This window comes from Diuraphis noxia, unplaced genomic scaffold (genome assembly GCF_037042655.1).
Source record: "Diuraphis noxia isolate RWA-SAM2 unplaced genomic scaffold, SU_Dnox_SAM2 contig0003, whole genome shotgun sequence".
In the NCBI taxonomy this organism is placed as follows: Eukaryota; Metazoa; Arthropoda; class Insecta; order Hemiptera; family Aphididae; genus Diuraphis; species Diuraphis noxia.
In genome coordinates this window covers 13,684,222-13,709,292 of record NW_028301713.1, presented here as the reverse complement: position 1 = coordinate 13,709,292, position 25,071 = coordinate 13,684,222, and the positions used below count along the sequence as shown (strand labels likewise).

The 25,071-nt window shown below is 31.0% G+C and overlaps 1 protein-coding gene across 1 annotated transcript in view; it reads right to left on the bottom strand.

The window, feature by feature from the left end:
- LOC107172910 (uncharacterized) overlaps positions 1-21,441 on the bottom strand; it is a 228,665-nt gene extending 207,224 nt beyond the window's left edge. Inside the window, exon 1 of the mRNA XM_089222925.1 lies at positions 20,583-21,441. Within this exon, the coding sequence (XP_089079051.1) occupies positions 20,583-20,684 (102 nt within the window). The 5' untranslated portion in view covers positions 20,685-21,441. The remainder of the gene's footprint in view (positions 1-20,582) is intronic.
- Between the last annotated feature and the right edge of the window lie 3,630 nt (positions 21,442-25,071).

Here is a 25,071-nt window from a genome sequence, read left to right as displayed (position 1 = left end):
ATTATAAATACTAGTATCACGTCTATAATAAATATAATGTAATATACCTATAGCAGTTTTTTATCTTTGTATGTTTATTATTACAGTGAGTTCCGCTTAATGTGATCAGTGATCACTTTGGTGCAGGAAATTTTGATTCTATTAACTGTTTGATTCTATAAAGCATTTACAACATTACACATTCAATTTGATTTGGGATTTTCATTTTTGATTCTAATAAACGGTTGATTCTATAACCCAGTGATCACATTAAGCGGAACTCACTGTATTTTCATTTATAATTCTAAATTATTTATTAAAAAAATATAGGTACTTACCTAAACACACTTTAGATATAAGTAATATTATGAATTACGAAAAAAAAAAAATTTAAAACACGCAACACAACGATTTTAATGTAGGAACCAGCTGAGTTTTGTCATTCACGATCCACGATGGTTGAATTGATTATGGAAAAAGAAATTAAATGAATATGATGTTTTCATTTTCAATATTTTAAAATATTTATAAATAGCTTAGCTAAATCAGTAATCAGTAGGCATTATAATAAAATTATAAATATAAACAACACAACAGTAATAATTTCATTTAAGTATAAAAATAGATATTTTGGTAATTGCGATGACTTTGAATTCAACCTCTTACAAACTTCTTAATTTTAAATTCTAAATAGGTATAAATAATGTACTATTTGACATTTGTACGACAAGTATCTTAAATAAAATAAATTAAAATATGAGTAGTTAATTATTTATGGATGTCCATTAACATTCTATAATATAAGATAGCTTGATCTTATACTATGCGACCATGCAGATAAAAAATAGGGCTCGGAAATTTTAGGATTTCGAATGTTTTTAAATAATCATTAAAAACATAGTCAAGTAATATATAAATTTGTTTACTTATAATACGAGTTTATACTTAAAATGTATAGTTGCATATTTTGCATATTTGACAATTATTTATATGAATGAGTAAGTTTTTAATTCCCAACTTAAGAAAATATCTAATAGTTCAATGCTCAAGTTAATTAGTACTGTATTAAAAATAAACAAATATATTCAATTTAAGTTGTTTTTTATTTAAAAAATTCACATCGACACAGCGCATGGAGCTTTCACAGTGCTTCGCTAAAATTTATTTTTGATTCATAAGTAAGCCAGTTAATATTTGTGTTACGCGTTATGAAAACAAGTGTTTCGAATCACAAAACGATTTTATTTAACGTTTATATTTTATAACTAATAACAATATGTGCTATATTAATTAAATAATTTTTACATTTAAGAACAAAGAAAAAGAGAAGGACGACCGAATACGTCCGTTACGCCGGTTACGTATACCGACGATTATCGAATTTCGTGCGAAATGATCGCCGATCTGAAATTATACCTTATCTCATACGACCGATAGGTACGTACCGAACAATTTGTTCATAAGACTTGCACTACATTTTTATGTTTATTTGACGTTTTATGTGGGACGTATTAAAAAATAATAATAATAAATAATATAAACGATAAAGCCATGATAGATTTGTATACTTAAACATTTTAATTAATTTAATCACAATTTTCCAGGGTACGTTACACATTTTTTTTTGTGGTTACAAAATGTTACATAATAAATAACATAATACCAAACAGTTTTCAAGTCGAAATTTTAATCATTTAATGTTTGGGGTGCTGGGGTAACGTTACCCTGGCACCCGGAACATGTATCGCCGTTTTCCGGGGCACCGATGGGGTTACAAAATTTTTTTTTGTGGTTACAAAATGTTACATAATAAATAACATAATACCAAACAGTTTTCAAGTCGAAATTTTAATTATTTAATGTTTGGGGTGCTGGGGTAACGTTACCCTGGCACCCGGAACATGTATCGCCGTTTTCCGGGGCACCGATGGGGTTACAAAAATTTTTTTTTCGGTTACAAAATGTTACATAATAAATAACATAATACCAAACAGTTTTCAAGTCGAAATTTTGAACTTGGGGTGCCAGGGTAACACACCTGTTCACTACGTCTACCATAATATGTAAATAGTATTAGTGAATTCTCTTGGTGGTCAACGGGATAAGTCATAGCGGAAAATAAATCTTTCAAAGTTTACACGTTTTACAAACGTTGGTGATATTGATAAAATTAATCCAAGCCATTCCGAAGTGAAAAAAATCAATAATTTCCGTCCTACAACTATGTGTAATAACGTACGTTATGTACTAGTTTTGTACAGTAACGTGTTTGGTTTCTTTTTCATCGTATCTTTATATTGTTTTTAATGACTATTACTATTATATGATCAAACTTCAAGAGTTAAAAAACAATTTCCGCGAAGGTATTATGTTACAACATATTTCAAATAGACTTGACGTGAATTCTGTTGAAATAAATTCCTTAAAATATTTTATTATATACAACACTGCAAATTGCTATGATAAATTAGATATGCATAATGCATGTAGACTGTAAAGTCAACGCAATTAAGTTTGTTATACAAACATATAAAAAACCATTAATATTCACAACTTTGACAAGAAACTTGACTTAATGTTTGTAAAATGTAATATAATGATGCCTACAAAATTGGCTAAAATTAAAATCACCTCTTATAATTTTATATTTTTTAGAACAATAATTATTAAAAATACGTTTGTACTCGCGGTAAATATCAAAGTTAATTATCCATCTTAAAAAATAAACACTTTCTTACTCATATAAAAGCTGCGTTTCGCATGTAATTTCATCACTTAAAAAAAAATAGCAAAAAACTAACGTAGGAACGTAACTCGAATAAAATGTTTTTCACATTTTAGGTATATTAAAAATGTAGAAGTCTGTTAATACATAATATTATTATCCTCCACGACTGGAAAACGACAATAATTTTACATTATATAAAATAAATTATATGATATTAAGGGGAAGTTGAATAGAAATTATTAGTTAAATTATTATAGTTCAGAATTACTTTTTTAGAGTATTTTATTTTAAATAGAAAAGATACTTTTACTAACGTTGTTATAAACTTAAGCTACTAACACACTTACACACTTGATAACAAAATATGTATGAAACAAAAATCCCTCATAGAAATAAAATGTTTTCTGCGTCACCGCATTCAAAATGATAATAATTATACATCTTAACGAGTATCTCTCAATTTAGTTTACCTAATAAAAAAAAGCCCGTTGTTGCTTAGTAAAGATATTTTAATTATCTCTCATATAAATATGTACCTACGTCTTATAGGGTTGTAAAAAGGTTTTGAGAGGTAAACTGTATCAACTTAACTACGACTGAGGGCTAATCAGTTTTAAAAATGTAAAATGAATATTAAATCAACCAGAGCGCTGAATATACAAGGTCACATTTACAATGGAATTTTCAGCAGAGTAAAGTAAGGTGTCGAAACGAGAATAGTCCTGCACGAACTAACTAATAAATTCTGTAACGAGTCTCATAGCCACGTCAAAAAATAAATAATAAAATATATTTATACACAATACAAACCTCACAATCTGTACCCTGTATGTATAAAAATATATTTTACAGGTTGTCCCGCGAGGGTATTATACTGATTCAAAGTGATGTGATGAGAAAGGTGTAATGGAGTTACAAATAAACTCCAACTATTTCATAGCATACACAACCATAGAGTGATACTCGTAACTCTCAATATGTACGCACTAGTACCTATAACGCAAATGCATTAAACGTAAAAAAGTGTTTTTCTTTTTTAAAACGACTTTAATGCGCAATAAATATTACGGTGGACTCTCGATTATCCGCGGAATAGGGTGGCACGGCAACCACTGCAGATAAGCAAATTCTGTGGTTAATCCGCAAAATACAAATTGAAACAAAAGTGCTATTGTTATTTTATTAAGAACAAGACAAAGGCGAATCAACGACTAATATTGCTAAACAAGAAATATTTATATATTTATAGCAATAAATAGATAACTTGAAACTAATATATATTATATATGATTAAATATATAAATATATAACGTTCAATGTAGTAAAAATTGATTTCTAATAGTTAAAAAATGAGCTCGGATCATAGTAAGGGTTAAATACGTATTATTTTATACTATGTCATAATAATGTAAATTCAACATTTAAGTATAACAATAATGTTATATAAACGCAAGATGTGCGTTTTTAAAAAGTGCCATCCAGGTCAATCTCCCCGGTCCCTGAAGTTTTCACTTCGTTCAACCTATATACAAGGGGTATATTTTAAAATGACGTTTAGCTAGCCTAACTCTTTTAAGCAACCCTATATAAACCCGTATAATTCGCTCCCGTTTAGCGGACGATGCGTAGGTATATTATAATGTTATAATGATATAACTTGAGTCTCAGTCTAAGTGCACCCACACACCTAACACACGTGCCCTGAACCGTCGTCACACCTCGCACGGCGCAATTCCCATGCCTCCACCCTTACAGAAAATAATTATTTCACGTACATTGCTACACGGTCACAACGGGTGGTCGCCATCGCTGCAGCAGTTATTATTATATTATTGTTATTGTTATTAAAATTCCACCGGCACGTCGTACATGGTCGTAGACGTCTGCTTGGCCGCGACGATATGCACAACGTTAACCGGAAGAATTTTATGCCATGCAACATATATTATATTAATGCGCGTCCGAGAAAAAAAATTAAAAATGTTTTTATATTTATCTTGTGCTCCTGTATTATTTTATTGATTACGTTTTACGTGTGGATGACATCCGACCATTGTTTTACTCCTATACGTGGCGTGTGTGTGCTTGTGGTACACAGTCGTCCACGTGCCTGGGCATACATTATACAACATGCGCGACAACAACCATGGCGTTTACTGCCACCATCCGATGACAAATCCGAAACAATTTTTTACGTTTACAGGCGCGCAATTATCGCTGACTCTACTATATATATATATATAGCACTACTTTGGCGTTGCGCATAATTAAAAACAAATTTGTTTCAAAAAAAAAAAAAATATATAATATATGTATTACTCGCGTGACGTTTTTACGGGTCCACTCTCCGCACCTAAAACGTTTGTAATCGACCTCCCGGTTGGCGTTCCTAGTATTTTTCCTCACAGCACATACTAATATAATGTATAGTTAACATTATATAGGTTTGTGAGGCGTTCAATTACATTCACAAAGTTTTTTTTTTTCAAAAAGAATTTGATTTTTCGATTATAATCGATAATGTGGCATACAATATTATGTACCTACATAATTTGTACCAAAAATTACGTAAAAGATAATTGTAATTTGAGCCACATCTAAAAATGTACTTTAATGATTAAGAAATAAATCTTGATAAAAAGGTATTAAGAAATTTGCGTTATATTTCGGTTTATTAAGTTGAGTAAGATTAATAGTAATTAATAGATTATTAGTAAGATTGGTGACTTAAATATAATTAACAATAATTTTCTTTTTAACTTATTGAAATGTACTGTAAATTATTCATCGATCAAGTGTCGCAGTGTAAGTTTTAATAATATATTTCAAGAAAATTGCTCAAATGTAAATATAAAAAAAAAGTTGCATATTGTAAATTTTAGACATAATTTATAACTATAAATATTACATATTTCAGGTAAATAGAGTCAGGAATATGATAATTCATTGTTCAGTTATTTATACATATTTATACATATATATGTATAGTCTATGTTATAAGATATAACAAATGTGAACTCTATGAATTAATCAGGTAAATTCCAACAACTGAAATGGAATTGTGGCGGAGATTAGGTATAGTGGTATACATAATATTATGATATTTCGTTTTCCGTCGTGGCTAATTAAAAAATTAATATTTATAGATGTGGCGCAAATTACAAGTACATATAGGTATAACTAAAACTGATGCAAAATACCACCAGACCCTAATAATATTATATCTATGCCTATTATATATTATTACTTGAAAAAACACCCAGCTGTTAAAGCAGACAACTGACACGACGAGCACGTCGTTTTCATTCCAATCTATACATACAACGACGAATAGCCATTATGATTATTAATATTATTATATATTTGTAGGTATAGTATTTCACAGGGCCGTTTACGCGAAAGGTATACTACGAGACTGCAATTAATCAAAAAAAAAAAGTAATAATAATAAGTAGGTAATAACACTAACAACAAATAAAACATAAAGCGTGTGTGCGTGTGTGTATGTTTAACTCGGCTCGTTTGACTTCAGAGGTTACACGCGCGCGTCGCGTTATTACCGTCGCAGATAACGTCATCGTCATCGTCGCCATCATCGTCGTATAATAGACAAGTAGACAACATCGGATTAATAAGTCGATGGTTGTGTACAATACACGTATTAAATATACTATATAATATTATTATATCCTACACGAGCTCAAAGAACAACGGGTTCGATACGTGGCCTCATAATATTATACACAAACAAAAACACATAATATTATATAGGTGTAATGCACAGGTATGTGAGTGTACTGTGTATAAATATAAAAAGAAAAAAGAGAAAAAATCAAACACTAGTGCACCGTTGCCGACCGATCGAGGCGCTAAGTTATTTCATTATTATGGCTCACGCCATTATATGATGATTATTATTAGTTATTATTATTACGTACACGTACCTATTATTCTTTTTGGGCGAAATATTACACGCGTGTACCGACGCTGCACGCGCCGGGATACATCATCTCCAAAAACTAAAAGAAAAAATTCCTTCTAAAGAACTACCTATGCAGTGAAGAAAATCCACGACCATCTACTATAATACGTAACAACAACAATAATGATAATAATAACAATAATAATAATAATAATGTGCCTATATTATATGAAACGTTCGCCGGTATTATGTAGGTATATATTATAGTGTATACATACGCAGCACAATATATTATCGGCTATGTCGTCGTCTTAGCCACCGTGATGGTATGTATTTTCCACACAACTATATTATATATACCAGCAGTTGGGTTTAGTTATATACCTATCTATTTATAACACATAGTCGTTCGATGTGTGTATATTATAATAATAATAATATTACACGAAACGCCAACACACATTTTCCGGGACCGTGAAATATTAATACGTGCTACTTGAACGAGATATAGAAAGAGAATATTATGGAGTAACAGAGATAGATAGAGATAGAGAGAGAGAGAGAGAGAGAGAGAGAGAGAAGAGAGAGAGAGAGTGAGAGAGAGAGAGTGAGAGAGAGAGAGAGAGAGAGAGAGAGAGAGAGAAAGTGATGAGAAGAAACGGTTCGATAAACTGATCCCGTGCCCTTGAATATCTCTCTAAAAAACTAATACACGCACACACATTATACGCATAAGCGTACAACAACAGCAGCTCTGCTACGACGGCAGTGGTAGCGACAGCATTATCGGCAAGTTCATTGTGCGTGTGTGATTGATGAATTTTAATTAAAAAAACTATATCAAACAATTTCTTTGAGTTTTTTTTTTAAATTAATAATTACGTTCAATAGACTTTATCGAAATCGTCCTTTTTACAGCAAGTATACATACATGAACTAACCCACAATGGCCATATATAATATTAACAGCATCTACATTTATATACAACCATTTTTAAACTTTAAACTTTTACAGAGCAGACGATGATAACAAATGCTGCCTATATATGACAGTGGCGTATGATAAGTATAGGTGGGCTATATGAATTTCAAGTTGTAATCTAGTGAGATTAACTTCAAATAAAACTAACTGCAGTCAATATTTAGGATCGATAAACGTACAAATATTGTTATACTATGATTAAACAAAAAATATCAGTATATTATATCAATATTGGACACATTTGTAAAAATAAGATGCATATTAGTGATACTTTTTACTTTTTCTAAAAATATGAATTTGAAATGTAGGTACTTTTATAATATTATAAATATTTATAATAATAATATAAATCGATTTTTTTTGAATCGTAAGTAATTTAATAGTGATTCTATTTCATTTTAAGTTAATATGCATTTATGCGTATATAAAAGCGATAAAACAAATTAAATGAAAGAACGAAAAATGTATTGGAAATTGAATAATAATCGTTGTATATGATTTACAAATATTTATTTTCTCTCGATAAATATTATCAATCAAAGAATATAAAAATATAAATTGCAAAAAAAAAAATGAACACTGAAATGTGTGTTGAACACAATAATGCGTATTCTAAATTCAAATAATATTATTATTTAAAAAAAATAGTTTTTTATCCTGTTATTTCCTGTTAAGTACATAAACCCGTCATCTCTGTTAAAACATAATAACAGTTCACTTTTTTATTCCTGTTAAGTGCGATTTTTCGTTTCAAATATCCAGCGATCTCTACACATTATGTTATCAGGGGAGAAAACTAACCTAACCGTAAAGACGAACCTTTTTTTTAACCATCAAAGGTCGTCGATCCTCAAAGGCACGTAGTGTACTAATAAAAAACTACTACACTTGATTTTTATACTTATATATTATTAATATTTATGCTTTTTATTTTCGTGTAATGTTATTTTTGGCCTTGCATATATTTTTTTATTCGTGTCCAACCCCAACCTGCAAAATATAATACACGCAGGATTTCACCGAAATTTAAAATAAGAAAATATATAAAAAATAGTTTAATGTGTCTTCATCCGCACGCGCTCAATGGAATCGACAGTAGATGTTACGGTAATAATTGTAGTGTAATATTGGTCGTAGTAGCTAGAGACCTATACAATTTAGTAGTTATACATATTGTTTTCAAAATTATATACCGCATACTGGTGTATGTGGTTACGACCAGTATAATTTTACACGCGTTCAAAGTGTTTCGCATACGACGATTCCGATCGCCAATGGGTTCTCGGTCCGTGTCAACAGTGGAGCGAGGTCGCTATATATACACGATGGGCAATGGATAATTAAGATGACTAAATAATGAACCCGAGTTGTTTGTCTCGATATAATATATATATGGTAGCGCGTTTGATTAAAATTAATGTTTGGTAGTTGTTTTGAATACAACCGTTTCCTCTAGCCGCAGTATGCATTATTAAATATACTATGTAATACGAATGTCCACATCAATGAATTATAATAAGTTTATATAAAATCGTCGGTCGTCGTAGAAAAGGTCTCATAATTGACTGAGAAAAGGAAAGAAAAACAATGTATCATAATCCTCTTCGAAATTACATAACGATAAATTCAATGGTCAATAAATATGATAAGCCCGGTTTTTTGGTCGAAATAAGTAACCATTGCCATATTATTACAAATAATATTATCTATCATAATAATATAGAGTTTAATCCTCCTGCCTTAACGATTGTATCATAATAAATTATTATTAACAACGGAAGATAGTACAGAAATACACAAGATTTTAAAAAAGTTTTTTATTTTTTTATAATTCAATACGTATTAGTGATTGGAGTAGAGTGGCATAGGGGTCAACTGAAAATGTCGGCCCACTAATTCATCATAATATCAAACACCTGTGAGTGCTATGACTAATTAACTAAGTACTTGTTCGAAATTTCATATCAATGAGTCGAATTACTCCCAAAAATATTGTGCTTTGGGATGTGAAATTAAATACGTGTTATCTTTCAGAAAATGTTAATAGGTCAAAAATTATAATAATAATAAATGTATTTATCAATGACATCAAATCCTATATAAATAATAATTTCAACAGCCATATAATTTTTTAAGATAATGAAGATATACACATACAAAATATAATATTATGTGGAACACTTGATATAAAATAATATATAGAATCTCCAATCTCCCTTTAATAATTATACCTATATAATATATATAGGTATACGTAATACGTACAGCATATGTTTTAATAATTAACATTGTATAGCAACACAGAACACTGTCTAGATGACCACCAATCATCGTTTTAGGAATTTATTCTATTACCACGACTGTTTATCTAGAGTTTTATCCGCGCATTTGAACCTTTCAAACCGATGCCGGTCGAACGAATAGATTAATTGAATTTAAAACGTATACACAATTCCCCGGCTGATTATTAGTACCTAATACCTATATTATACGTGGTAGGTATAATTTATGTATACATATATAATATATATTATATAAGTGTTGTTATACACAATAAAACGTAATTATTTCGTCAAACATTATCATAATTACTGTTATGTTTGGCCCGTTTACAATAATAACGATAATTGTGTCTATTTCCGAGGCGCGCAACAGACTTCGTTCTATTTTCATCACCTATGCAATCGCCTTATAGAATTTTATCACATACATAGCACACACACACATACATTTATAATATAATATTATTATTCAGTTAGAATATTTATTGCAAAGATCATTCTAAACCCACAACGCGCAACATACGAAACGTTCAGTTATTTCAATTATTTTTACTCAGTCGAGCGTTTTTCTAGTATTTTTTTAACGACTTTTTTAGTCATTTCATGATATATATATATTTGAATTTTTCAAAATTTTTTCAACCATCCGATGCTTTTCACCAATTGTTTTTGACTCACTTTAAAGCACATTGTCAAAGGTATATAACGTACCTATAATCTATATTGTATCTATGTGTCAGTGTATGATCGCGTAGACATATAATTCACGCGCGACGTTTAATGATATAGACCTATCACAAAACCATTCGAAAAATAACGATAATAATCCAATAAGTTATATTACGCTTCACAACACGATTCAGACCGTTGATCTAAGCGAGCCTGAAATCTTACCACAAAATATTTTTCCATACAATAAACCAACATAAATTTCAGAAATAATAAAAAAATTACCAAACCGTAAATCACCCGATCATGACCAAATTACTAACTCCATATTAAATAAACTACCTAATAAAGCAGTTCTATTTATGACAGCGCTATTCAATTCCCTGTTAAAATTGAGCTACTTTCCCACAAATTGGAAATTAGCCACTATAATAATGATAAAAACCTGGCAAAGATAATACTGACCCAAACAATTACAGGCCCAACAGCTTATTATCGTCTGTTTCAAAAATGTTCGAAAAAATTATCCACACCAGGCTTATTAGTCATTTAAATGCAACTGACGCAATTCGTCTCCTCATTGCCAATTTGGTTTTAAACCAAACTACTCCACAACTCAACAACTTCTACGTATTACTGAGCACATAAGTAATGGATTCGAAAAAAAGAACAGACTGGAGCGACCTTCCTCGACATACCTAAAGCGTTCGATAAGGTCTGGCGTGACGGACTGCTTTATAAATTAAAATGCCCTAACGCACCCATACAGTTATCTTCAACATCGTCAAATCTTTTCTCTGCTCTCGTAGTTTCACCGTTCAAACAAATGGCACTAACTCGGACGCCAAACAAATTAATGCAGGAGTACCACAAGTCTCAACAATATCTCCTATACTTTTTAACTTTTACTCAGATTTTCCTACATCGACGAACACGGATATAGCCCTATACATATATGGATGATAGTGTAAATTACTCTAGTTCCGTTAAAATCGAAAATGTAACAAAAAACATCCAAACTCATCTTAACAAAATACAAAAATGGAAAATCATTCTCAATCCGACTAAAAGCACAGCAGTTATTTTCACACATCGTAGACCCACTAATTTTAATTCCTTAAAAATCAACGGAAAAAATATACCATGGTCTCATAACATAAAATATTTTGGACAAAAAAATCCACATATATCCTCCAAAATATAACAAGGATACCAACGATTAAAAATTTTTATACCAATTAATAAATCGGCAAACATCATTAAGTTGGAAGTGTTCATTATTACTATACTAACAAATCATTCATCCTCTATTACTATACGCTGTCTCTGTCTGGGGTCAATGTGCTTCAACCCACATAAATAAAATCCAATGTCGTCCGTGTGATTTCAAATGCCCCATGGTTTGTTCGAAACGATGCACTGCACACCGAATTCAATTTACCAACAATTAAGAACTAGGTACATAAAGGATCTATCGGCAAGCTTCTTCTGTCATCTACGCAAAGCTAGCGGTCCACAACATTTCGAGTTGAATGCCGACCCCATTCAATCGAAGACTAAAACGTGGTCGTCCTCATGACGTCCTAAATTGGATTATCTTCAGTGAAAATACTTTAGATCGTTCATGTAACACTATCTTAAATCTATTAATATATACCGGCAATTTGTTAACCTAGTTATTTATTACATATTTGTTTAAATAGTTTTTATAAATAGCTAAACATTTTGTACATTATACCTAAGTTAAGATGACTTTATCAGGAAAACTTTATAAATAAAAAAATAATATATGTCATATGTTTATCAGATTTTAATATAAATATTAGGTGACACGATTATATAATATATCTAATTTTTAAGTTTCTTAACTTCACGGCTGTCAATGTATCTTATATCCATATAATTTGTAATTTATACGCTGTTTATGTAGTCGAAAAATGAAAAAAAAATTTTAAAAACCTAGTGGTTTCCTGCCTACTTATTATAATATAAAGGACAAAATTAATTAATTGTCTTGGTTAACATAAAAATGCGTATAGGCACGACAAGCCATGTAAATTTAAATCAATTAATGGTCCTGCTGTACTTATTAATGTTAACAACAATCATAATGTGTTTTAAAATTTTACATGATATCTTGTCTAAATATTTCAAACCAAACAGGTGTCATTGAGCTATACATTGAAGACGATTAATAAATTTAATTTCGAAAAATCACGAGTATCCACTTATAGTCAATTTGCTTTCAATTTATATAAGCCGCGGCAATATTCGTATCTTTTTACAGACATATGCATACTAACCGACATAACAATAACTATAACCTAACCTTATTATACGTCCATAATGCGTATACCTATTATAGACGAGACAAGTGAATTTAAAAAAAATTAACAATAATAATTATTGTCTTTCGAGTGATTTACATTATAAACCGATAAGAGGCGACCGTATCAGTAGAATGTGATCCTCAGTGAACGGAAAATGCCATTATAGTTAATACCATGCATTATTATTATCTGCATAAGAAATGATTCCCAGAATTTAAATCCATCGGTCACATTGAATAATTTAGTATCAGATAAAATGTTCAAGTAGGCAGCTAATCGTTACAATTTATTTGTCAATTATTATTTGAATCGTCGTTAAGATTAAGAACAATAAAACGGTAGAGGTCGACGACTGTGTGTACTGAAAAACAGCCATATTAACTTTTATTATAGTATCAAAAAAGTTTTTACCAAAAAATTTCTAACCGTCCTTTACCTGTAGGTTTACTACAGTAAACATTATATCATTATTATTATAATACATAAATTTTATTTTATATTTTTTATATTCCAGAACAGCAAAATGATACTGTTTCGACTCGGACGTATAAATCGTGCGGCAGGGTGTGTTCGAAATAAAAGATAATACATATATATGTAATATTATGTATATAAAACCATCCACGGCACGTATATGTTTGAAACATCTACCTGCATTTTAAAATGTAAAGCCTCTCGATTGGCACCTTATCCGCATACAATATGTAGCGTAAACCCACGTCTGATTTCCGATCCTCCGTTGAATATACGTGTGGCGGATAAAGAGTACTAGAAATCCGTCAATTACTCAGCAAGATAAGAAGATCGACCCTAACCAAATGTGTGTGTAACACGCAGACACTTTTTGCGTGCTGACTTCTCAGAAATCGCTAGAGTTGAAAACGTGAGAGTTATTAAGTAGTTCTGTAGTTAAAAGGGCAATGTTTCCTTTTGTAACAATTTATGCTGCATTTCACGAGCAAGAATAAAACAAGGAACAAGACCAATTCGATAGGATAAAAATAAAAGTTTTCCACAAGTGTACGCGAAGAAAAATAGTTTATTTTTTAGCATTGGCGAATATAATTTTGCTTTCTTTTATAACTTGCCATCATTATTACTATTATTATTATTATTTATTATTCAATCACTGCATTTGATATCATACTAAAAAAAAATACTTAATTAATTTAAAATATATTCCAAATTCTTCTTGTAAAAATTTTTTTTTTTTTTTGTAAACAAATGTTGTTACAATTCTCAAAATATAACGAAATTAAAGCTTACAAACTTTTAAGTGTAACGTAACCTCAAATCACAACTTTTTCACTGGTACAACACATTTACACTTTACACAATTATTAGTCTACAACTTACTGCATTGAAGTTAAATACTATTCAAATAATAATACTATTATTCCTAACCTTGAAAAACCAACAAAAAAAATATTGAAAAAGAAATACAATGTCAATCATCCATAACAAAAATATTTCCAGCAATCGCGTACCTACTACCTAACTAATCCTATAAGATATTAACCTAACTCAAAAACCGAATAACCACATCATCGGAATTCGGAAAAATCGTTACAAGCATTTCACACGACGCTGTGCGTGCAATATCATTTATTACATTACAAATGTCGTTTATACGATATTATGTATACAATTGTATATGTATTTATCTTATAAAAATTTACAAGCATCAAATCGATTTTTTTTTGTGACTTTAACGAAAAATTGCATCTGTGAGCCCGACGACAACTTTTCGGAGGTAAATTTTTCAGTAAATCGTACACTATTACTTTTCCACGCACGCCCACACATCAACCGTAGGCATCTATACACGATATCGCGTACACGCGTATATACGCACAATGAGCCAGGAATAGAGCAGATCACAGATGACATTAATCCTGGAAATAGAAGACGCAGAAAGAGAGAAGGGTTGACAAACGATTTCGGGTGAAATTGCTATACTACGCCGCGCGTTGATGGCGACGAGACAAATGGTCTCGTTTTGGGCACCAACACGATATATTATATTATATTATATACCTTCAAACTGATGTGTTCGCGCGCATTTGGATGACGGTGCAGGAGGCGGTGAAATACGCATTACCGGTTGATTTTCCGATTGGACCCTTTGACTATGGGGGTCGGTCGTCGGTTATATTATTATATCCTGTCTTGCAGTACGTATATAGTATAGTAATAATATATAGGCGAGAGAAGCGCACATGTATGTAATATATTGAGTATTACGCACCTGTGCCCACCTGCCGTCGACGTCGTCGCAAGACGCGTCGCCTTTGCCGTATAGTCTTTTTCTATATCTCGAAGAAATTGTCCCCTCTCTCTCTCTTTCTACCTACTCTCCACTTAAGTACGCACGAGCGTATACAACACAACACTATATAATACTTAAAGTGTACTTTGTATATACTCTAGGTCCGCGCGAATGATGTATAGCAAGCTACGTCAACAATACACATTATTTATATATATAATACATTATATACGTTCATCATTGTACACATTGTGTAAGTGTACGAGCATAATAATAATATACGAATAGGCAAGGAGAAAGTGAAGCGGTCACGGTGGTGCGAGAGAGGAAACTAGACGTTCGCCATCATATAATATCGCATCCCTCTGCCACCGCGAAAATGGCACCTCCGGAAAGATATTTTATGTATAAGCCATTGGAATACGCGCGATACTTATTAATGACCGTGCCTTTGCGACGTGTATTATACACCACATGCCACTCGCGTATATCGCTGTAATGTTATTGATGACGGACAGCGAACCGACAGAGACGACCCGTGAGAAAACTCGCCGTACGTATAATAATGTACATAATATTATAATACAATATAATCGTTGTTGTTATTGTAAACGCAACATAATTAATAATTATCATAAACATACCATTATTATTTATTATTAACCCAAGTGTATGGGAAATTCTTCATTTTTAGAAAAAAACAAATATAAATCATACATTCTTATTGACCTACATATTGTTATGACCGCGGTAGGTAGTTGTGTTCAACGCTCAAACTCAGTATATGCATTAGGTGTAATATGAATAAGTGCTAAGAAGGTTTATGAGATTCAACTCGCTCACAAGACATCTGTAATAAAATAGATGATTTTGATCATCGCCGTTCTGTATTGAAATTTTAGAAAAAACTATAATATATAATAAGGAATTTGTAATTTTATAGTATTTTATATAATGTCTTTTATTTTACCTACTCGTATATTAAACACAAATATTCTGCAATGGTATTTGATTATAAAATAACGAGTTAAAAATGGGAAAGGGTGAATCGCATTCCCCTCAGCCAGATCTTGATTTTTTTGGTGTATTATGAAAAATTGTATCAATAATATACAGTGTTCTCAAATCAGTAAATTTATAAAAATGTATTTCAAAAAAATTCAATAAATTCATTAACGTGGTGTGTGTTGGTGAGAGCCTCTCCGCATATCAGTAGTAATTATAAAATTAAATCCTCCAACCCTACACAATATATCAGACTTTATATCACAGTAATGTTTACCTATTGATGGTGTGCGCATTAAGATGCTCAATTCGTGCCTAGATTATATAATATATTTTATAACGTACGCTGCTGTAGTGCAAAACCTACTCACGAAAGTGCATCGGTAAATCTAAGTACGATAGACCATCATGATGGTTTAATATAATATTTTAGGAGAGCGTGCGGAAACGCGTATGCCGCGCAAGCTCGACCGCGTACACACGACTGCTGCAGGGCCGTCATCGGCCGTATAACGGCCCCGCCAAAACTGCGCTGCCGCTCTGTACATGCCGCCGCCACCACCGCCGCATCGATCCGGCCCGGGGTCCTCTCCCTCTCCATACCCCCTTTTCCACACCTCACGACCACCGCATTAATAGGACACCATCAAAGCGCTAGGGGCTCACACCGCCCCCGAGGACGCTTTTCAGATCGTTTTACCGCGTGCCCGTTTTATAACGCACTCGCCGCCGTCGCAGCACTAACTCTGTACGCACGTCGTCCTTTCGCGTTCTCCTCGCATTCCGTCCTACGTGTGTGTTTGTGTATACCGCATGCATTAATAAAAAATATATTCTTATAATGCTACTACTGCAATACATAGTACATACCTACATATAAAACTGCAGGCGTTAAAAATATTTTATTAAATAATATAAGGACCACATCATGCGCCCGGTTTTCTCGAAAAGTTCTTCACGTACCTCTAATACAGTCCACCGACACAAATCGAAAGATAATCTAACCGCGTTCTAAGATAACCCAGAGAAAGATGGAAGAGAGGGATTTTTCTCAAAATAAGGAGTTTTTCAGTTCCCCAATAATTTCCCCGAAAATGTCGAACATAATACTATTATATTACTTGCATTATTAGCAACATACAGCGATTTTACATCTTTATATCGACTATTATTATACATAGATATATTATGTAACATTGAATTTTCAAATTTATTTATCGATATTTTTGCTGAATGGTTTTTTTTTAAATTTAAGTTCCAAGATCTTTCTAATACGATATTTTGATAAAAAGATTCCAAACATTTTTGGTTAAATTTAAATTTAAATATTTTAAAATATCGGTTTGCTTTATCGTGTGCCTAGAGTAAAGTAAACTAGAATTTTTAGTGTGTGGTTTTCAGTATCAAATCTGAAGCGCGATTTACGGTAATATTTTATACAGCGTTGAATGATTTCGTATTATACAAATGTATGATCGTCATTTTGTGAGCAATGTGCGTTATCGTCAACTGTAATATTGTATACGACGTGTTTTTACACGTCCCACGTCTACGACGTCCCATGTCCCAAATACGATAAATTATTCAGTTTCGCATCAAAAATTCGATATCATGTTTGCCGATTAACCATTAACCAACAATGTACCTACATCATTAAACTGCCGCATTTACCATCCGATTTCGATTTTTTTTTTTTACTTGATTATTATGAACGAAAAAAACCATTACACAATGCACCCGTAAACTAAATTTTGGGTAAACGGTGTATCCTTCTATACAAAGTATACATATAATTCCACAAAATTATCGTGTCAGAGATTTTCATTATAATGTATGACTTAGGTTTCGAATGAGACTATTTGAATCGTACTAAAATTATATCAAAGGGAGCTGAGATACGGGTCGACCCATATTTTCTATGTTAACCGATTAAATCGAAAGATAATAGACATTGAAATTATACCACTATATTACGTTTAAGTGACTAATAGAGGGTTTGAGTTGCCCTATGATAATAGATTGGATTTGTGTGTTTGTAGACCCACAATATAAAACATCATTACCAGCAATGTTTGTAATTTGGTTACATAACACATATATTTTTATAAGTACCATTTAACAATAACTGAATGAACGAATTTATTTCTACGTTATAAACCAATTATAAATTGTACTACCAAAATTGTGTACATACCATATACGTACACGAAAACCATAACTATGAGATTTAATGGTGTAAATGTAAGGTCATTTTTAATTTAATTAATTTACAAAATTATATATTTTTCAATTGAAAACGAGACCTTTCCAGGATATAAATCGTTGTTTATCGGTTTTGATACTGGCGTTTTGTTTTAATACAATTATTATAATAAACATTGTATTACATTTCAGTGTAGTATTTAAAGATTTATAGTTAGTTCATAGAACCACGACAATTAGAATAGTTTCACTCGTCTCCCATAGATTGTGGTCAAATGTCACAATAATCATTTTAATATTATTCCATCTGCTATTCTATGACTGGTCAGTGATTAAATAGATAAACCAACAAATCACAATTCATCGACCAGACAATATCGATTTTATGGCATAAGGTATTAAATGAAAAAGTGCTTACTTTAAAATATTATTACTATCGATTTGATAAAATATAATGTAAGGTATGAAAACCGATTTTAAAAAAACATGTTAGTACTTCCCACTTGTATCCGATATATAATACGAAACTGTACAATATTTAAAAAAAGCATTTCGAAACTATTGAGTTTTATATTTTCATCCGTCACCAATCAATAACTCGAATAAAATTTTTTTCGGCCAACACGATAAATTGACATTCTGATTCTCATTGCAAGGAAAATTAAACAAAAATTTTTTATCATAAATGACCTTCAATTTTTGTAATTTCATAAAGAACGACTCATAATAAACCCCACAGTTCTAATTCAATATAACACATAATATGTATACTATACAATATATATCATTATATATCCTAAATATCCTAAATATGTTACCGTAGTGACAAACATTTTTTGTATATGTCCACAATTTGTATCATAGTAATATATCTACAACTATTAGTTATCTCTACTGTAATATTTTTTTAATAATTTTGTCGTTCGTTATTTTGTTGCCGAGAAAGACGTGTGTTTGTGTTTTCTCGGGACTAGTAATTTATTTTACAGCCTGTGCCTCTGATAGCAATAATATATGAATCACATAGGTACACATGTACACAATATTACACACGTTTATATTATATACATAAATATAACACATACCGACACATACGACGCGGCGTTTAAAAAAAAAAAAAATGTATACGTTAAATCAAAAACCGCTGACATCGAAGAAAAAAATCCAAACACAAAAACAACCCTACCATATTCACTATGAATTCATCAAAATTAAATAAAAGGTTTTTAATCTTGATTTTTTGTTACATACCTACCAACATATTTTTCGCTGTTTTTTTAACGATAGTAATTGTAAACGTTTCTATAAATGAGCCATAAACAGTAATACGATTTTTTTGTTTACTTAATAACCGACAATTAGTACCCAGTACAAAGTGTACTACAAACAAGCAAACCCGTAGGTACGTTAATGTTCTATTGGTATAATGATAAATTAATTATGTTCCATTATTGGCGACCGAATGAATAAGTTGATCACATCGGTAAAATACGATTAATCATTATCGTTAAATACAATGCAGCTGATCCCCGGTACGCGAATTTGTGGAAAATAGGCGCCAAAAATAAAATTATAATATACGATAGAAAATAAGTTAAAAAAATTCCCAAAAAAAACAATTTATTGTGGTAAAATATAATATGCTCGACTGCAGCCAATTCTATATACAAAAGTGCACGTGTGACATAACAATACATTAAATTTTAGCGTGAAAGGTGGAATGTGTGTACCTACCTATACGAGATAAATGAAATATTATAATATGATGTTACATAAAGACGCGACGCACGTGCGACCATGCGGACACTCGCTATGGCAATAACTACGTTTTTTAAATACACTACCTATTATTTATAATATCGTCCAAAAGTTCATCGAGCGGGATGATCCATAAATCCGTCCATTTGGCCGAATATTACTAATAAACTAAAACTCATATATTGTTAAAAATAATATTATAATATTATTATGTAATCGATTGTGTGATTACAATTATTATTAAAATTAAGAAAAAAAGAAATATGTGAGTAATATTATGAGGTAGGTATATAATTGAATGTTCTTACGCATGATGGGTTAGGTATATCTGCAAATCAAAATATCCTACTATACACTATATTATGCTGTAGGGTTTATATTATGTCATCGTTATTGACACGATTAGGGGGCTTTCGAATATAGCTTATAAACTAAAATCGTATGGAAGTGCATTACCTGTTGCCAGTGATCCTCGAGTGATACATGTGCAGAGAAATAACCGGTATCATGTATGTCTTGAAGTTCCCGGAATATGTTACCGCTCGGTAGCACGTCCATGGTCGGTGAATAGTCGAAAGCACGTCCGAACTTACGGTATTCCTTATCGGCAGCAGTGGCTTCGATAACAGCAACTGAGCAGCTCAGTCTACACGGTTAAAATATTCGTTATATATAACAATATATTAACAGAGTATAGGTGTAATAATAATCAATTGTTGTCGACGTAATATACACAATACGATATTAGATCACTGGTAAAACGGTCATCGTTGTCGTCGATCAATGTTATTACTATAATTATAATAATATTGTAATACGAACGAGTTCGCGACCGAATCTATCTAAAATTATTAGATACAGCGATGGTCGTAATATAATTATGTCGAAAAAGCCGTATACGCGAACGTATTTGACACTCGGCAAAAATTAATGTAGGGTATAATAATAATATTATAATATAAGCGAGGTATTAACAACAATAATAATCATAAAAAAAAACCCGATGATAATACCTAATAATAATGATAATTTATTTTCGCACAGTTAAAACACGTCACGACGGAAAACACTATGTGTATATATATAAATATATATAAATGTAATATATGCGTTTTATATGTACCGCCGTTGAGGGAAAAAAATGTGTACAAATCGAGAAAAAAAACCGAAAACGAGCAAGGCGACGAGAATTCAAAAATAAATAACACAACGGATAACGATTTATGGCGTACAGAAGCGGCAAGTGGTGGCCCGTGTTCTCGCTCGCGACTGAACACTGTAATTTCGCCGGTGCCGGTGCGGCGAGTTTACCCGTTCGCGCGCATACACGAATACGATATTGGATTGTGCGTAGAGACCGAGCGCGCGCGGCCTCCGTAAACAGCGCCATCTACCGGCCCAACCAACTGCCGCGCCGCCGACGCCACCAAATCTCCGGATATTGCAACTTTTTTTTTTTAAACAAAAAACACCATACTACCACAACGACATGTCATAGTATTGTAGTAATAATATCGTATTACACTATCCGCTCGAGTCACTATAAAAATACAATAGCACAGTATGTTAAGCACACTTGCGCAAATCTGTATATAGTATTTAATATTAATATTAACATTATAACGTCCGGTTAGTGTTTCTATACTATTATTATGTAAAAAATATTCCATAATATACAGTACACATCTATTTTAGGTACATCATACATACAGGTAAATTATTATGTATTGTATTAATTGCAATTTAATTAATTAATGATATAAGGTGACGTGTTTAATTATATTATACCTATTAATATGTCATGTAAGTACCCAACGAAGTACCTACGTGAAACTATAATAATAATATGTTAAGTCTACTTTATAAAATGTTGTCATTTCGGTTATAACCTTGTATCCTGCAACCAAACTAAGTGCACTTAGTCCATAATATACTTAATATAAATTACAATATATAACTTAATAATAAAGTATATATAAATGTGTAATATAGCTTAACTCAAATCGGGCAAGTTTTCAAGTTTCACATTTTTTTAAATATTTTTATTAAGCTACAAAATGTTTTTTTGTTTATAACACTAGTCTACTTAATTTTTTAACTATAACTTTAAAACAATGTAAGTACCTAGTATTCGGCGGTGTCGCGGAAGCAATGCGAAAACAGTTCCCGCGGCGTCATCAGTTCAAACAGAAAAAAAATAGTACCTAGTATTTAAACAGTATTTTATATATTATTTCATTGAATTATTTCGTCATTGAAAGAAAACAAATCACTTCAAACATTATACACGAAATATGTTTTGACAATTAAACGAAATATAAATGTAATTGTAAACCAAATAAATTGACTTAAAATAAAAATTGTAAACTCAATAATCTCACGTTAAAATAAAAAAAAACAGTTAATTTGCGTTAGTAGTTATCATAACTTTTATTTTTTAACTAGTAAATCACTTGAGTCAATCTTGATATAATATTATCTATTGGCTTCACTATTAATTCATTGAAAAACAATATATTGTTTGTGTGTATACGAAAAAATGTATACCTATTTAAAATAATATTATAATATATAAATGTGTATATGATTTATAAGCTACATCGAACCTCACGCGATCACTATTTGTGATACTATAATATAGGTATATGTGATGTTCCTGACAAAATAAGCGTTTACACGGAAAGCTTTGAATCTCTTGCGAAACCAACAACTCAGACCGAGAGACGGCACCATGGAGACATTTCCTGCACCGTGGAGTTGAACCAAAACATTGACTGCACAGGCTTTAGAAAGGGGGTAACTAAAAAAAAGCGGTTTCCCACACTGTCGTCGCAGACTATATTGAATTCACCTTGTAGCTGCTGCAGGTGGACTTGATGCGTCTGTGTAGTGATAGTAATAATATATGCAGAGTTTATTATTATTATTATTATTATTACGTAAAATATCATTAATGAACGTGTATGCCATCGAACGGCAGTGGGAACTTAATATTATAATTATATATGATAACCGGTTATAATAATATACCTATTTATATTATTATTTCTAGTGTGCGAGGTGCGTGAAACCACCTATATACGCCAAAAAAATTCGGCATCATTTTATGGATGACCGTTTAACGTATCCTAGCGACAGACAAACACGTGATTTGTTTTTTCTGTTCCAAAAATAAAATTCAAACAATAAGTTTTCTTCAATAACGTAACTAATATTATACAAATTTACACACACCGGGCACATGAAACTGCACGTCAAATCAGTATTTACAATAATTATCGATTATCATTATTTATCATCAACATTAATGTTTTTAGGTGTACCTATAATAGGTATGCACGAAAACGTAGTTTGTACCATACACGTGGCTATAGTGTTAGAATAATAATAATACTATCTGTAATACTCTGACTAATGACTGTGCAGTACTAACATTTTTATCAATTTGTTTATAGCTTATATTATATTGTTTTATTATTATTTTATTTTTTTTTACCAGCATTCTTTTCTCCTCGTCAATTATTAAATTTTAATAACTTCCTGTCTCAATAAACCACGCTCGTTAATTATTCTATAACTTAAACCATTCGAAAATATTTTAAGTACCCCATAAAACAATATTTTACATAAAAAAGAGCATTATCACTGAATTTGAATGTTTCCACATAAAACGATAATCCTTATCGCCCGAGTTACGACAGATTCAACCAGATTAAGACATATGCAATAATTATACATTATTCGGTAAAGGTTCATATGAAATTCTAAACAATAATTTACGTTTGGTATAATAAAATATAATACGTTGTAGATTAATATATTGTTAGTATGTTCATAAATTAATTACTGGCATATTACATTATGTATAACCAAATGCACAACTGATTATTGAATACTGACGATGACAATAGAGTTATGTATATTATTATAGTTGATAATAAAAATAACCTAGTAAAATAATTTAATTTTGCACGTACCTTTGACATTTTTATAATTTTAATGTTTTTATTTGTCGTTAAATATATTATTCCTCGAACCTTTATCTACAAGTAAAAAACTACCAAAAAGTTTAATACTCTTCACTGCTTGATTTATGGAAATTACTTTGCAGTCACATATAAAAATAATATAAAACTTTAGAGTAATTTGCATAGATTTTGTGTACTGTAACTTATGAAGTATAAAGTACCTACGTGTATTAATTTGTATTTAAAAACGTGAAATCAAAGATATCACTCATCATTTAAAAATTCAATTTAATATTACCTACCTATGAATTTTTAACAACTTAATACATTACTGTGCAATATAGGATTGTTTAACACGTACAATCTATCGTTCAAGTTTCTAATTTAATATTTTCTAATTTTCAACAACAAATAAAAAGAAATATATATTGAAACGTCTATTGATCATAAATTGTGATTCATAATTTTTGTGTTTGTCGAAATGATTTGAAATCAAAAATTATTCGAGACTCGCAAAGTCAGATTTGACATGTCAATACGTCATGGACTTTCTTTTTGTCATTATTGCAAAAACACAAAGAGTAATAAACAACAAGAACTTGCATTGTTTTAAATGCCACATAATTCTTAGTATTAAGTCTTCCACAGAATACAAATATAAAGTGAAAGTACCAGTCAATGACACCTAATGAAGAACATTTTATACAGGAGCAACATATACGATAAAACGGTTATGATATGTTATTATTGTTTAAGCCTATTGTTTATATATATAATATATATATATATATATAAATCACCTAATCATATAATAAAGTAATTCAAGTAACATAATAATAATATATACCTATGACCCGTGCTTTAAAGAATATTAATTACAATAAAAAATATAATCACCATGACTTGTTGAATTTTATTCATAATAATATGCCTTTAACTTTAAATATCTAGAATATTTTAGCCACGTAGGTACGTAT